Source organism: Callorhinus ursinus, unplaced genomic scaffold, assembly GCF_003265705.2.
Source record: "Callorhinus ursinus isolate GAN/ISIS: 27379988/994484 unplaced genomic scaffold, GSC_fseal_2.0 scaffold13, whole genome shotgun sequence".
Lineage (NCBI taxonomy): Eukaryota > Metazoa > Chordata > Mammalia > Carnivora > Otariidae > Callorhinus > Callorhinus ursinus.
Window position 1 is genome coordinate 50,982,903 of NW_027397075.1, and position 16,635 is coordinate 50,999,537.

At 51.6% G+C, this 16,635-nt stretch overlaps 1 protein-coding gene across 12 annotated transcripts in view; it reads left to right on the top strand.

Moving 5' to 3' along the window:
• PLXNA2 (plexin A2) overlaps positions 1 to 16,635 on the top strand; it is a 209,639-nt gene that overhangs the window by 42,961 nt on the left and 150,043 nt on the right. Inside the window, exon 4 of one of the 12 annotated variants that reach the window (XM_073900254.1) lies at positions 165 to 928. The exons of the other annotated variants lie outside the window; for them this stretch is intronic. Within the exon in view, the coding sequence (XP_073756355.1) occupies positions 165 to 224 (60 nt within the window). The 3' untranslated portion in view covers positions 225 to 928. Of the gene's footprint in view, positions 1 to 164; positions 929 to 16,635 lie in introns of those variants that run through there. 12 annotated transcript variants of the gene reach the window in all.

The following is a 16,635-nucleotide window of genomic DNA, read 5'->3' on the forward strand; positions in this document are numbered from 1 at the left end:
TCAGAAGAACACCACTTTCTCTGCCACCCGTGCTCAGGGACAGCGCATGGAAAAATAATTCCTCCAGAACAGATGGTGTACTGGGACATGAGTTCCAGATGCCCTCAGTCTTCCCACCTCACCCTGAAAGACTAAACAGGGGCTTCTTTTTTGCCCCACTGTAGGCACCAGAGCTTCTGCTGTTTCTCCTACTCTCCAGTGGTCCAGGCTCTTGGGTGGACTGAATCTATCCTCGAGATCAGGGCCCCACAGCTCCAGCACTACTCACAAGCACGAGTACTTCCAGGCTGTGGAGAAAGGGGTGAGACCTTCTTACCCTCGTCTAGAATAGAGGCTCTTCTTACACAGGATTTGTATGCATTTCCTCCTTCTCCCCCCACACATACACTGTACCTTTGACCATTCTATGCAAGTGCATACTTAAAGGCACATGTGTGGATAGACAGCAGTTGGCCAGTGGGCGCCATTAACCAGAGCTGGAGGTACTTTGCCACATAAAACTCTAGAGGATGTGTGGTTGAATCCTCAAGTACCTGAGTTTTTCATTAATTAGCAGACAAGAGTCGTACTCTTCCTATCTGAAGTTGAGAGGGGATAGAGGTTCTTGTTTGTTGTTGTCAGGCATGCTGCTACTTTTGTTCTCACTAAGTAGAAAACATTAATCAGAGAATATTAGTCCTTTAATATTGGAAATTAACCTGACATTGGGCACCTACATGTTTACTCATAAACACGTTCAAGCACACATTCAACATAATTATGCTCACTCCATTCGGTTCTCTTGTCACTTGCAAGATCTTGGATGATAACAAACAAAGCCCAAACCTGACTCACTCTCTGAGGCAATGGCACGCACCCACAGAGCCTCCTGTACCCCCAGTCTTTCCAGGAGTCTAACTGCTCTGGAAGCCATAAAACATTGAGTAGCTTCAGTCTCAGACAGACTGGTGGTTTTCCCAGAGGAATGGCCACAGTCAGAGAAACAGAGGGAAAAATATGCCCAACCTCCCCCTACCATCAAATCAAAGAAATAAAAAATCTGTCTCCTTGGTGCCTCCCCAATATTTATGTCTGAGCTCAGCAGACACCCCTGGGCTGTGGCCAGTCGGTGTATTAGCATTAGTCCATTACGCTTTTTATGATGCATGTTACCCACCCTCCACCCCCCTGTACAGCATTTTATGACTGTCCTTTTCATTTCTGGAAAGAGCTTCAGAGAATGGCAGATGCCTGCATTTCCCCACTCTTTGGGGAGCTGTTTGTAGGCAGCCTGTCCCAGGCCATAAACAACGGGAGATAAACCACAGCCACTGGCAGTAAATGCATCCAAGGCCAAGGAGGTGCAAAGAGTAGGGGGGGCCGGGGTAAGCTTGGTGCTGTCTGTACAAGGCCAGTGGCCAGTGGGTCCGGGCTAGATGCTACCCACAGAAGGAGAGTCATGGGGTTGGTGTGGAAATGGATGCCTTCCAGATTTCCAAGAAAGCTCAAGGGCCACCCTCCCGCTCTCCCTCATGCCTGTCTCCTCCACCGAGGCCACTTGTCCCTTAACTGCGATCAGAACCAGGAAACTTTCCAGTAAGAAGAGAATGCTTCCCCTTGGCATCAGTCTTCTCCTGCCTGTTCATGTTGCTACGTAGATTACTATGTACCACTCATCTCCCATCGAGGCTTCTAGATCTTGGAGCAACTCCCTGCGAGCTTCTCTGCCTTCTGCCGTCCTCTCTCCCTGTGACACTCACCCCAACCTCCTCCTCCTCTTCCTCCAATACTCTTGCCCAAGACCAGCTCTTATCAATCAGTCACCACTACTTCTGGCTCATTACAACTTCAGCTGGGACTCTGGTAGCCATGGCAGTGATATTTATTTATTTCTGCTTTTAAGCTGCACCCACAAGCAAGTCACTAGTGACGCAGCAGGAGACAGCACCTGGAGCCAGTTTTGCTCCATAAAAAAGGCACCCCTGGGAGAAGAAAACCAAATTCTGAATGAATAATTGGCTTAGTAGAGATTTCAGATGCTTCCTACACACACAAACAGCAACCGAAAGCAAAGAATAGAGCAAAGATAACAGGGGCCAGTGGGATGTGGAAAAGAAAAGCCAGCAAAGCCCAGAATTATTAGTGCATCGACTAGTCTTCTCTCTCATCAGCCCCATCTCAGGGGCAGGACGTAGACAGGGTGGAGGTGACGTTCTTTTTCTCCTCCTTATTTGGTTTTGGACTCCACATCAAATGGAAACATGTAGATGAAAGTGATGTGCATTTAAAATGTATGTACACATCAGACTGCTGGAGATAGTAGCTATTATACTGTGTGTATGTTTTTTTGCAGTAAGCTGCTAAATTATTTATTGGGCACTGGGCTTTAATCTCATAAACCTGCTTGCAGGCCCCAGGCACCAGCCGCCTGAGCACTGCATAAAACACAGACGTCGGTCGGGCTGCACAGAGCGCTCTGGTGACTCTGCAAAGTGATTGTTCATTTTCGCTGGGCTTTTTCCCCCAGATCAGCTCATTAACAGCAGGCAGATCCAATGAAGAACCTTTTCATTTCCCCATCACTGAGAACTTGGAAGTTGATTTGTACCTCGTAGTAGCCTGAGCACAAAGGACCAGGGAGGCCGTAGCAAGAAGCTGCTCCAGAGCCTGTCCTTAGTTGAGCGATGAAGAGTCACAGATGAGGGAGCAGATGATTCCAGGGCCACCGGACGTTGCTAGGATTGTCCCGAGCTAAGTGCCCTAAGCTATGAGTTCCCCCCCACACACCCCCCAGGGCTCATCGATGGATGACCGGACAAATCATTGTATATCTGGGGCCTGAATTTGTCCCTCTTAAGTAAAAGTGATCTCCATTATCCTCTCTGGTCCCCAGTCCATACCTCTTGGTATGACTCTCCCCATCGTCTGTGCATGCCAAGATAATAAGAACACCCTTAAACCTGTCCAGTGGTTTGAGGAATATAAACAGCTTTCATGTATATTTTACCCATGCCAAGTTCATGTAGTCAGCCCAGCAAGCCCATGGGCTGTTCATCTTAGGGATGAGGAAACTGGCCCAGAGGGGTCAAGTGATTTGCCCAGCATCACCCAGCAATGACACTTACATTGGCACCTGGATGCCCATCCATTGCCTGTTCTAATCATAGCCTAGATATGTGAGCTCACTAGCATGAGTGTAGTGTGGAAACTGAGGCAGAGATCATTTCTGACAGCCAGGCCCCCTAGGGCTCTGTGGGGTCAGCGTTAACACCCCTGTCATAGAAGGATGCGCTCAAACCCGGGGCCTCTGCTCTTTTGAGCAAATGAAGCAAAGCCGGGGCTGTCTGGTTTCACCATCCACAGTACTGTAATCACCCACCCCCATCTTAGAATGTTCCTTTGCAAGGCACAGAGGCAGGGAGACCCGATAGTAGGTAGGACAGAAGTTGAATGCATGGCATTCTAAACCTGTGTTCTAGGATTCAGAGGGACCATGATCTGCCAAAATACAAAATCCGAAAAAACAAAAAAACTGTTCTGTAAACATTTGCATGTCTATAATTTTTATATAGACAGCCCATTGCTCTCATCATATTGATTCTTAAAGCTGTCTTTGATCCTAAAAGGTGAAGGCTCCTTGTCTAATGGCTTTGAACGGTGTGCCTTTGAGCCCCAGAGTGACCACTCCACTCCCCCAATTCCACCCTTTTTAAATCAAAGCATCTTGCTCTCATCTATGTTTACACATGTCAGGGTTAAGGGTATGATTTTTTATTGTTGTTTAAAAAAAAACAGGTTCAAATGACAGATGATAAAATGTTGGGCTTGCCTGCCCATCACATGGTGTGTACCCACGTGGCAGTCATGCGCACACCGTTCTCACCACCTGCACACACACACACACACACACACACACACACACACACACACACACGTGGTGTCAGTGGCAACAGAACAAGGCAAGGCTGCAAGAACCTGGATCGGGGCAAAGAGGTGAGCCAGAAGGCCTGGGCAGGGAGAGCAGATGAGGCTCAGAGGCTGGGGAAGACGACACCAGCAGGAGACAGAGCAGAGGTCCCAGGCTTGGTTGCGAAGCCCAATCAGACATCACAGGCTGGGAGAGGAGGCCAAACAGGTGGCTCCCGGGGGGTGTACCCAGGACCAGGCCAGGCCAGAAGGTGGGAGTCCTTGTCTGCTGGCCAGGCCCTCACCCAGCCATGAGGCTGAGGGAGGGGAGTCCACACTGGGAGGGGAAGAACTGCCCCGTGGAACCCTGGCGTGTCTCTCTGCTCCTTCTCACGTGCATCATTCTTTCAGACTAGGGCCACCTCTCCCTTCCCCTCGCCCAGCTAACACCTTCTCTCATCTTCAAGATGCCATGGCATCACTGCCTCCAGGAAGCCTCCCTTTTGTGTGCGTCGTAGCCCCCCATCACATGGCTGTCAGCAGAAGGGCACGGTAGTTAAGAAGAGTCCAGGTCCAAGAGCCAGGGTGTCCTGGGTTCCAATCGCGATCGTGCCCTTTTGTATATGGTGATACAGTAAGAGTCCCTTCCCTGTTCTGGGCCTACTTCCCTATCGGCAGCCTGGAGAAGGTCGTGCTTTTTGCCTCGCAGGCTTGTTGCGAGGGGACATGTAAATGAGCGTCCACATGTAAAGCATGCAGAGCAGTGTCCACGAGAGAATAAGTGCTCAGGAGATGTTACCTATGATGATTGCATGTATTGTCGTGGCCCTTTTTCCCTTTCCCTGCCCCTCAGCAATTTTAAAACAGGGCCTGCATTTGTCGTCTCTGTCTAGAGTGCCAGGTAATGTAGCAGACACTCAGTATATGTTTAAAAAGGAAGAAAGGAGAGCAGGGGCGCGGGGAGTGGAGAGAGGAAAGGAAGGAAGGAATCCTAGGACCTGAACCATCTCCCTGCTCCAGTGTGAAGGCATCTTTTTGGAGTGAATCAAAGGGGCTCGCAGGTGTGCGCTATGCCTCTAAATACGGTAGGACTTAGGGGTTCCTGCCGGTGTCTGTGGCTGGCCATGGCAAACGATGAGGTTCTTCGGAAAGCGCAGATGATTCCAGCAGCCACCCAGAAATTCTAGCCATTATTGCTGCAGGCAAATCCCATGGGGACTGGCCTTTCCCAGAGGGGACAATGCCATCAGCCTCACTCAGCTCACAGCCTCCCTCCTTTCAGTGCTCCATCTGCAAAGCCCAGCAGGTGCCAGGTCCGCACCAAAAGACAGTTAGTAGCAGAGACACCAAGGGGGTGGGGTGGGGGGGCTGCTAGGTGCCCTCCCAGACCCCTCTGTGATTCCATCAAGCTTCGAGAGTACAGAACTTAGTAGACAGTACTCCTCCTGCCAAGGGTTTGAAAATGCAGAACAATACCCATTATTAGGTAGTGTGCTCGTTCATACATTCACTCACCCATTCACAAAAGTGACTATTCTTATCAGTGTCTACTATGTGCCTTCAAATATATTACCTGGTGGTAAGATCACCATTAATTACATGTGGCCGGTACTTCTCAACTGGGGTGATTCTGTGGACATTTGGCAGTGACCAGGAGACATTTTGGATTGTTATGTGTGGGGCAGGAGGTGCTCCTGGCATCTAGTGGATAGAGGCCAGGGACACGGCCCTCCATCCTACATGGGTGCAGAACAGCGTACACAACCGAGTGTTATCCTGTCCACAACGTCAGCAGGATTGAGGTGGAGAAGCTCTGATCAGGGCGCCAAACATTTATTATCAATTATGTGCCCATCACTGTGCTAAGAGCTTCACATCATTCACTCCTCCTGAGCGCCCTGCAACACAGGAATGGTGATGGTGTGTGTATCTTTACAGATGAGAAAACTAAGACTTGGGGAGGCTAAATTATTTCCCCATTAGTTCATGTAGTATGTATTTACTGGACAACTCAGTAGGTGGGAGATTGGGAGACCAAACCCAGAGGGGCTGGCCCCAAAGTCTGTGCTCATTCAAAACCATGCCAGCTCTCTGCACAAGGTCAGGAAGGAGAAAACATGACATAAGTGAGGGAACGAGAAGCCCAAGTTTGGGGAGGAGAGCATAGTTGATGAATGCCACTGGGTATGGAAAAAGATACCACTTTCCCTTTCCCGCCTCCTTCTTTCCTTGTCCCCCACATATGCTCACCTGGGCGCACAGAAGCAATTGAACAAACCCTCGAGGCCCCAGTCCGCCTTCAGGTCTATTTTGGTGTGGGTGGTGATCGGAGGTTGAGACTGCACCCTCCTTCGCCTTCGCCTCCCCACACAATGTTTCTCATCTCACAAACACAGCCAACCCTTTGGCTGGGAGGAGGGTGGAAGTATTTCTCCTACTCCCGAGGTGTCTTGATAAAGATCTGCTCTCTGCCATCCTCCAGCTTCTCTTGCTGATTCAGTGCGGACTGTAGGAGGTGTGGTATTTTATTGGTAGCTCCTGCCTGGTGAGCTGTTTGGACAGGGGCAGCGTATGTAATGGGAAGAGTGTGGACTCTGAAACCAGACCACCTCGTTTCAAATCCTATCTTTGCCATCTACTAGGGAGACGATCTTGGAGAAATTGGTTAGCCTTACCAAGCTTTGGTTTCTTCATCTGCAAAGTGAGAATGATGATACCTACCTTGCAGGGTGCTTTGACCATTAGATGAGGTCAGTTATGTCCATCTTTTCGCATGGTGCTTGGCAAAGAGGAAGTACTGGGGAATCGCTAGCCAATATGCACCTCCCCCTGCCTCAGCCCCAGGTTGGCTTTTTCCAGGGCTCAAACAGATGGGAAGGGTTAGTCAGCGCACTTTCCTGGTGGGCCTCCCTTTCTGCTCTGGGTCTCCTCAGGGGCCCTGTGTGTAGGTCAGCCCGGGCGCCTGAATCAAGCACAGGACTGACATCTTGCCCTGTCTCTGCGGTGAGTCAGCTGATGTAGACCATAGCCGCCACCACCTCCCCTGGTGTGATCATGTGAGTAAGAGTCATACGTATTTACCCATCAACTCAGCAGGGACCCAAAGAATGGAACTGAAGCATTAAGCAGTGGCAGCAGTTGGCCCTTTCAGAAGACATATCATTTTTTATGACTATAATTATTTTATTTTTTAACTTAAATTCAATTAATTAACATATAATGTATTATTGGTTTCAGAGGTACAGGTCTGTGATCCATCAGTCTTATGTAATACCCAGTGCTCATTACATCATTACATCACGTACCCTCCTTAATGTCCATCATCCAGTTACCCCATCCCTCTACCCCTCTCCCCTCCAGCAACCCGCAGTTTGTTTCCTATGAGTAAGAGTCTTTTATGGTTTGCCTCCCTCTCTGGTTTCGTCTTGTTTTATTTTTTCCTCGCTTCCCCTATGATCCTCTGTTTCGTTTCTTAAATTCCACATATCAGTGAGACCATGATAATTGTCTTTCTCTAATTGACTTATTTCACTTCGCATAATACCCTAGTTCCATCCATGTCGTTGCAAATGGCAAGATTTCATTTTTTTGATGGCTGAGTAGTATTCCATTGTATATATATACCACATCTTCTTTATCCATTCATCTTCGATGGACATCTGGGCTCTTTCCATAATTTGGCTATTGTGGACATTGCTGCTATAAACATTGGGGTGCAGGCGCCCCTTTGGATCACTACATTTGTGTCTTTGGGGTAAATACCTAGTAGTGCAGTTGCTGGGTCGTAGGGTAGCTCTAATTTCAACTTTTTGAGGAACCTCCGTACTGTTTTCCAGAGTGGCTGCACCAGCTTGCATTCCCACCAACAGCGTAGGAGGGTTCCCCTTTCTTCACATCCCCGCCAACATCTGTCATTTCCTGACTTGTTAATTTTAGCCATTCTGACTGGTGTGAGGTGGTATCTCACTGAGGTTTTGATTTGGATTTCCCTGATGCCAAGCGATGTTGAGCATTTTTTCATGTGTCTGCTGGCCATTTGGATGTCTTCTTTGGAGAAATGTCTGTTCAGGAGACATACATTTTAAAGAGGAAATCATTTAAGACTCTGAGGCTCGGGCGCCTGGGTGGCTCAGTCAGTTAAGCATCTGACTCTTGATTTCAGCGCACGTCTTGATCTCAGGGTTATGATTTTGAGCCCCACGTTGGGTTCCATGCTGGGTGTGGAGCCTACCAAAAAAAAAAAAAAAAAAAGACCCCAAGGCTGGGAGGGATCCTCGGGATCCTCAATTATTGTCTTCACCACTGTCCCTTTGCCCTTCTCCTAGTGCTTCTCACAATAGAGGATTTTATAGAATGGATACCCATTCATTGAAAGCCTACCATGCACCAGACCCTTAGCTCTCCCCACCACTGTAGCCCACCCTCCCATTGTGGGCACATGACCCTCAACCCACCTGGGGCAGGGGGGCATGAGCAATGCTCCAAGGACCCTCAGAAGAGGACCTTCCTTATCTCTCTGCTGTCTTACCTGGGACCCCCTGAACGTCAGGGTCAGGAAGATCCAACTGGATGCATCACAGTATGCAGTACACTTGTCCATTTGTCATCTCGGTCCATTCTGATAGCGGTTCTAGAGGTGGATATTCTTACCTCCACTTTGAAGATGCAGTAAACAAAATTCCCAATAGATTATTCAGTCAGTAAATCTTGGAGCCTTTGACATAAATCCTTGGTTTGTGGTTCAAAGTTCATAACTCCTCATGATGCCTTGGTTCCCTTGTGTCCTTCCTTATATCTTAACCCAAAGTAGCCATTCGAACCACACTTTTGGAAGACTGTGGGTTATGGACCACAGGGGATATAAACGGCCATAGAACGAGGGCCATTTCCTCAGGTACCTACCATCTATTTGAAGGCATGGGATGTGTTTGCCTCCTTCCCACTTCCCCTGAAGACGGGACATGGTGCATCCTTCTCTCGAGGTTCTTGCCATGAAGCAACATGAAGCTGGGGAGATTGAGTGGTCTGGGCTTTAGCCCTAACCATACAACCATGACCTCGGGGAAGTCACCCTGGTCCAGATGGTGATAATTCTGGTTCCTGCTTCACAGGATTAAAGGGCATATTTAGTGAGACAGTGTATGTGTGGAAGCATCTGAAAAACTGCACACTGCTGCACAGATATAAGGGGTCAGTGCTCTCCTCTCCCTCACCGCCCCCCCCCATCTTACTAGGAGCCTCAGACCCTGAGGACACATTTCTGTTGCTCACCACCATTGTACCCTGACTGTCCTGGGACCAGGGCGATTACAGTTACCTGGTTTCCCTGCTGTCCCAAAGCCTAGCCCCTTCTCCCCATCAGTTTCATAGATAGCCTATGTGGCGGTAGGTTAAAATGCCACCCCCATTAAAAACAAAAACAGAAACCTAGCATGAGCAAGGCCCTAGAGAGAGAACCTGAAATCTGTAGGTTATTTACAAGAATATGTGGCCTGGTGATGCCCAGCAGGTGGAGGGGAAAAAAAAAAACCCGTGAGGACCTTGCACAAAATGTTGGTCATTGTCCCAACAGGAAGGGCCGCCACGGTTCAGGGAGGGCAGAGTACCCTGGGACCTCTTCCCACCGTTCTGGCTGCCCAGGAAGGTTTTTGATGGGTGAGATTCTAGGTTTGCCTCCATGAGGTCAGTTGGAGGGAACAAAGCTGTAAGCACAGAGCAGAAAAGGACGTCAGACTTCGGGGGTCTCTGAGGAATGCATCCTGGTTGTTAGGCTCTGTGGCTACTACCCTGCCGCCTTCCAAATCCAGCCTCTCACACAGCGCGGAGCAGAGATCAGCGAGGTAACAAAACACATCTTCCTGTTGCTGCTCTTGGGCATGCCCCTGCCAGCCTGGGAGCCATTACCTTTTCCAGATGTGGAATAACTGCAGGGCTCGTCACCCCTGGGATCCGTCTCCAAGGGACTCCAGGGCCTTTTACTTAATCCTCGTGACAGTCACTCACAATAAAGGAGAAAGTGGGAGATGCCGAGTAGAGGAGTGAAGATATCTGCCCAGAGACACAGTGAGCTGCCCTAATTCCAGCTCAAAGTTCTTAGGTCTGCCAAATGCTGAAATAGGCCTGTTGTCCCTCCCCCTTACTTCCTACAGGAAGAATTTTGTACGAAATCCCATTGCCTTTCTCAGAGCAGCGCTCCATTCTTTAGCTACCTCTCTGCAGATGTGGGGGCCCTCCCATCCTCCCCCACCCCACTTTCTCCATCACCGCCCCCTGCCTCCAAGCCTCCCTTCCTGAAAGACGTTCTTGACACAGTCATCAAACAGCTGCCTGCAACACCTGCTAGCATTTTCCCTTGCAAAGATAACAGCCCAACTTAAAAAAAAAAAAAATGCTAAGCAAGAAAGGCTACGGGAGGTGGAGTTGTGGGTTTGAAATTTGTTCGGTTCTTGCCAGATTACATTTTCTCTGCAGTTCTCTGTTGATTCTCCTTTGCACTTTCCACGTTCTACTTACGAATCCCCTCTTCCAACCCCCACTCTGAAAATCAAGAAAAGAAAACCTGTTTCGGGGTAAACTATGGTATCAACCTGTGGCTAGGATCTTCGTGCCTCAAAGAAAAGTCTCATGGGCCGTCTCCACCCACCCAAGCCTTCGACAGTGGAGGGGGAAAAAAGAGAGAGAGAGATGGAAGAGCCAGTCTTTCCCTCCTCCTTTCCTGGGCCTCCTTCCAACAAATGCTGATGCAGGCTGATGAAGATAGGGTTCTCAGAACCTGTGCCTAATGACAACTCCCGTAGAAAGTCATTACCTGAGTGGCTTTTCCAGCCCTGTTCTTATACCCTGGAGTCTCTCCTGTGTATTCCAGAAGCCGTCATAGGGAGACCTGCCACATCTTTGCTCGTCACCCCAGTGGTTGCTAAGCCTTGATGGATGCCTACTCAGCGGGCCCCATCATGCTGCCCGCAGAGGGCTAGCCTGCTTGGAAACAGCCAGCACCTCATCCTTACCCACACGGTCCCTCAGTGCCATGGGATCCTGCTGCCCAGCTAATTCCTCCTGCTGCCAGCTAGAGCTCAGATACTAAGCCTAATATTTTTTTAAGCTAAGTCAAAAGCAATGGATTTTTTTTTTTTTTTTTTTTTTTTTGCTTTCAGACAGAGGCCAACAAGGAATGAAGTGGCAGCTTCAGGAAACTGAGCTTTATTTTGTGGTTGCCAGGGTATGGGAGGCCAGTGAGGGCTGGAGGGGTTCAGTTACGGGAAGCCGAGTTCAAAGGAGCTTTGCGAAGGTCAACCCGAAGCTGTGTTTGTGGGAACCATCAAACCGATGACTCTGCTGGTTTTCTATTGTGTCATGGAAAAGGCTTCTAGGGAATTCTTGCCAAGTCTTTAGAAGAAAAGATATATATAGCTAAAGATGTGTATATTTATAGCAAGATGTATGGATATATTCATGCCAGTCATGCCCATTAGCTCTGCAGGGAGGAGGAGATGGCTCTAGAAGGAGAGTACAGCACCAGGATCTCCCTGCAGCTCTTCCAGGCCCTTGGGAGAAGGAAAAGAGAACATCACGGAAGGTGCAGGGAGCTTTGGCTTTCATCCCCAGAGGCCCCCTCCAGGACCGAGAGAGGCTCCCTAGTGGAGGCCAAGCCTCTGAGCCCCGAGTTTTCCTTTGAACTATTCAGGCAGGTCCCTGCGGTCTAGAGGACATCTTGGAAGGATATCTTTCTAGGGGTCTGTGATCCCTGAGTAACCTAATCTTCAGAGCAGAGTGTGGGAGGCAAGGAGTCCATATGGGATTTTGCAAGGATGCCGCGGGGGAGGGGGTGAGGCCCAAGGGCTTGATGCCCAAAAGAAGGGAAGGAATGGCTCCCGAATTCATTTGCTTTCCACCTGTGGGAACAAAGCTTAATTGGACTGTTGGCCTTGGAGGGGCCCAGACCCTGATTTTAGAGGCACTGGGAGACTTGCCTGCTTAGCTGGGACCATCTGCTGGGCCTCCCCCACCCCCCCCCCCCCCCCCCCCGCCCTGCCAGATCCTGGAGGAACAGCTGAGGCTTACTGAGAATGGGCCAAAGATCCTTTCCAGAATCTCCCGGGAACTCCGTGATGTGTGTGTATGTGTGTGTTTGTGCATTTATGTGTGTGTGTGTGGTGTGTGTGTGCATGCACCTGTGTGCGGGGTGTGTGTGTGTGTGTGTGTGCATGCACCTGTGTGTGTGTGTGTTGCATGTGTGCGTGTGAGGTATGTGTGCACATGCACGTGCGGGGGACTGTGTGTAGTGTGTATGTATGTGCGCATGTGCTCTTCCTGACTTCTCTCCACCAGGGCACCTCTTGACGTGGGGAAAGCAGCTGTGCCCCTGAGTGAGTTGGGCGGCGGGCTTAGCTGGGCGTGCCCAGTACCTGGCTCTGCATCTCTCATTCCATCTCTATCATGTCAACAACTTTCAAAGTTGACTGAAGCGTAACCGCTTGCCTCATCCCCAGTCCGTGTCCCCCGTCCCCCTCCCTGCCCACGCCCGCCCCAGTGGAGGCCCGGGGTGTGATGAGTAAGTCAGGCTAATGACACTACACCCACCTTGTGTAGGATTGCCCTTGGTATACCTTGCTTGTTTCTGAAGCGGGAGGTGGGGATGGGAGGCAGGGGATCATTGCAAAACCCGTTTGGCTGTAGCTGCCACCCGAATCCCTCCCCCGCCTCAGGCAGCCGCCCCCTCCTCCCCACGCAAACGGACGAGCTTCCTACTAGCAAAGAGACCCAAGGTCCAAAGAAAGCATACAGGTTGGCAAAATGAACAGAAGAGTTGTGACATTCTGACGCCTCCCCTCCCTCCTCCCACCGCAGCCCCCGCCACCTGGCCCGGCTCCCCACGCGCAGCCTGGGACCGGGAGGCAGCGGGACGGGGTGGGGGGCGCACAGTGCGCCGTGATACTGCAGCTGCAGCCAGCTGCCCGCCCCTTGGTCTCCGCCACTCCATTTCTCTCCTGTGGGCAGCATCTCATGGCCGCTGATGGTCAGCAGAGTCAAAGAGGCCCTGCAGACCTCTCCTCCGGCTCCTTCTGCTCTCTATCCCCTGCTGCAGAAGTGGGGGGCGGGGAGAGGAAGAAGGAGACAGGAAGGCAAAGGGAGGGTGAAATGAAATGTTAGTGACATTCAAGAAAGTGATTTCAGAGGGCCCCACTGCCCCCTGCTCCGGGTTCAGGATGAACCTTGTCTGCTTTCGAAGCCATCGGTGACTTCTCCCCTGTCTGAGTCATCGGACCCTGGCGCCCCCACCCCCTTCCTTCCCAGGCACACAGGAACACATGTGCCTCTCTTGTCCAATGGCAGGTCCATCTGTGACCTTTATTCCTCTGACCTCACCCCTGGAGGGGAAGGGAGCCCCGGAGGAGCTTTCACTCCCTGTACCCGACTGAATAAATCCCGCCCCCTTCCACCCTGGCTTCAGCCTTCCCAATTCCCCCAGGTTCGTGGGAGGAAGAGAGGAGAGGCTCTTTTTCTGGGCCAGGAGGTTGGCAGCCCCGGCTGGATTCTACATGTGGAGAAAGCCTGGCGGGAGCAAAGTGTCCCTTCTTCTGATCCCAGCCCGTTGGCCTCGGCTGGTTCCCCCAGCCAGGGAGGTGACTGCCCTGTGAAGTTCTATTAATTCATTAGTCCGCCCAGCAGCAGATTCTCCCCAGAGCCCGGCTGAGCTGCCCCTCCCCGGGGCGTGAGCGGTAGGCAAGAACCCTGCCATGCTGGATGCAAACGCCCTCCGCAGCTCTGCTCAGTCTAAGACCGGTCTTCAAGCCCCTTTCCCTTCTCATAACTGCAGGGGACAGCAGAAGGGCTCTCGTTTTCACCACCAACCAGCAGAAGATGCCACTGCAAGGCCCTTCTAGAGCTAACCTTCCGTAAACGGAACTTCCAAAACACTCCATTCGTGTGGGCCGAGCAAAGCACTTTTAGTAGCTCTGGAACTGCAGTCAGTTAAGCATCTGACTCTTGATTTCAGTTCAGGTCTTGATCGTGTGGATTTTTGGTGGTCCCGATTTCTCAAGGAAGAGGCCTGAGCTGGCTTCTGGTCTCCCCTGGAGGGGTCGAGCTGCTCACTGCGTTTGGAGCCAAGCTAAGCGCCGAGCTAGACTGAACAGGCTGGCCGTGGAAAGAAAGAGGACCGAGACTGGGTAGCTTAGCTTTTGTTCAGGTAGCAGCTGGAGCAGGGAGGAGATGAAGTGAGATCGTAGAAAGAACTTCCAACATCAGCCGGCTTCTCAGGGGAATATAGGCTTTCCTTTCCTAGCAAAGTTTCCAAATAAGAAACTTGGAGGCGTACATTTGCATCTCGAGTTATTTTTCCGGGCAGGATTAAAAAACACATGTTCCCCTCGGATCTGTACACCAGCACTTCCCAACCCTAGCCCCAGCCCCGGTCCCTACCTTCCCAGCCCCGCAGGGGCCTGGTCAGCAGATGGTGGCAAGAGGTGGGCTCTAGGAGGAGGGGGGCTCATCGGAGAGCAAGGGTGACATTCCCCTCCCAGCCCCTCGCTGACTTCTGACCTCTGCACCTCTCTTGCTGGTGATCCCTAAATTACCGAGCTGTCTAACCCTCTCCGGGGAGGGGAGGAGCAAACAGGGCTGACTGGAGGTGGAGCAGAGAAAGTATGAGGTGGAGGTCGGGGGTCATTTCACAGTATGTTTTGGCAGAGGAGGCCTGTGGAGCAGCCAGGGGGATCAGACTTTCATCCTTCCAGAACTTCCCCAACAAGGAAAGCAATGGCTGTCGCTTGAGCGTGATGTGGAGCATGTGCTCTGGGGAGCAGGGACTCACCCCTCGGGGTCCACCTACCTGGGAGGATGTGAAAACAGTCACCAGTCACCGCCTGACCCTGTGCTCCCCCCCACCCCCACAACCCTTCTTCTCAGCCTGGGGAGGTGACCAAAGGGTCTGGGGAGGCCACGGGCTCTCCTTGAAGGGGCTGCTCTGGAGGAGAAAGGCTCCTCAGAGCCCCAGGCAGGACAGAGCTTCTGGGACGTGCCTCATGGCTGTCCACAGCGCCATGTTGCTGCTGAGAACCACACGTGCAAATCTGCCTCCTGTGCGGGTACATTAAGGTCTGAAAGGAAAGAACTGGTCACAGGCTCAGGCCTGGAGGCTGGTGTTTTCCTGCTGAGTGAGCGCTGGGGTTAGGGATGGGGATAGAAGGCTGGGAGTGTGGGGTTCCAGAGGAGCCAGCAGCCCCCATCATTCCTTCTCAAACCTGGGCAGAAGGGTGACACCAAATGCTTCACCTGACCAGGGCCAGAGCAGTTGGGATTCTTTCCCCTGCTGCCTCTGCTCTCCTGCCCGCCCCCAGCTGAGGTGTCTTCTGCCCCAGCGCCCCATGGCCGCTTTGAGGTGGGGGGCAGTGGCCACAAATACTCCTGAGGGGCAGCAGCTCCATACAATGAATTGGTCTTAACCGGAGCAAAGTCTCCAAAGATGTGGGCCATGGTGTCATTGCGGCCTGTTCCCAGGCTCGGTCTGCCACTTGCTAACTGTGTAACTTTGGGCAAGGTACTTTACCACTGGGACTCAGTCTCCTCATCTGCAAAATGGGGATTCACTGGAAAAAAGGTGCAGAGTGCATATACAGTGCCTGACGTGTAGGAAGCGCACGGTCAGCGTTAGCTGGTTTTTTTCTGTTTTGTCTCCCAGCTCTTCTCTGTCTCTAACACAGGCAAAGGGACAACCCAGGCCCAGGCAGCCATGGCCAAGGCATGGACTGAGCGACGAACACTTTCCCCTCACCCTGCTCTCAGCCATCCGGGTGCAGAGGTGCCCGCCCAAGCCCCCGACCCCAGCCCCTGTCCTACTCCGTGGCGCAGAGGCGTTTCCTCTGTTGACAGCCTGAAGACAGGTCATTTTTCTTCTCTTCCCATATAACGGCCTTTACTCCCCTACTCGCCATCCCCTTTTCAAACCTTAATGACTTTAACATACACACAGTTCTTTAAAAAAAAAAAAAAAAAAAAACCAGCCCCCAGTGAGCTGCCCCAAACCTCTTGTAGTGAAGGAGAAACAACCCAAGCACATGTTCACAAGTCGCTGCTTGCGATGACAGGGGCCTTGTGCTGATTTCCTCCTCTGTTTGAAGCCCAGCGTGGGGGCAGGGCGGCAGGCAGCAAGAGGGAAGAGATGGAGGGCTTGGGTACTTGGTTGTTCCCTTTGATCCTCCTGGAAACCCTGTAGCATTGGGAGAAATATTTCATCCTGGGAAATCTTGAAGAATAAGAGAGATGGGTTGCGCGGGTGGCAGGGGCTATAATGCGGAAGGAGAATGCTACCAGATGACCTTTTCTCTCCTTGAGATTCTGGATCTCCACTCTGCCTGGTTTCTCTGGGCAAGGGAGGGAGGAGATGATCTCTAAGGGGAGACTCCAGCTCGAAAGTATTTTTGGCTTTGCTGAGGCCTCCTACCCCAACGCTCAGGGTTTCTGTCTCTGGTTTCTCTTCGTGGCTTGCCCTAGGAGGCGTGAAGGCCGGCACGGCCCGGTACCCTCACCTTCTCCAAGGCGAGCCTCTCCCCGGCTGCCTGCCTACCTCTGGCCGTCTCCTGACCTCCTGGGCTGGCATCTTGTCTGCAAGCTGAATACCCACCGGATGGTCTTTTGGGGGGTGGAAGATGGGTACTGCCTACCTCTTGGTTGCCTCCCCAACCCTTCACCTGCCCAGACTCAGGGCAGACTCCCCTTCCAGGAGGGGGGAGTTGACCGATGACAGGGAGG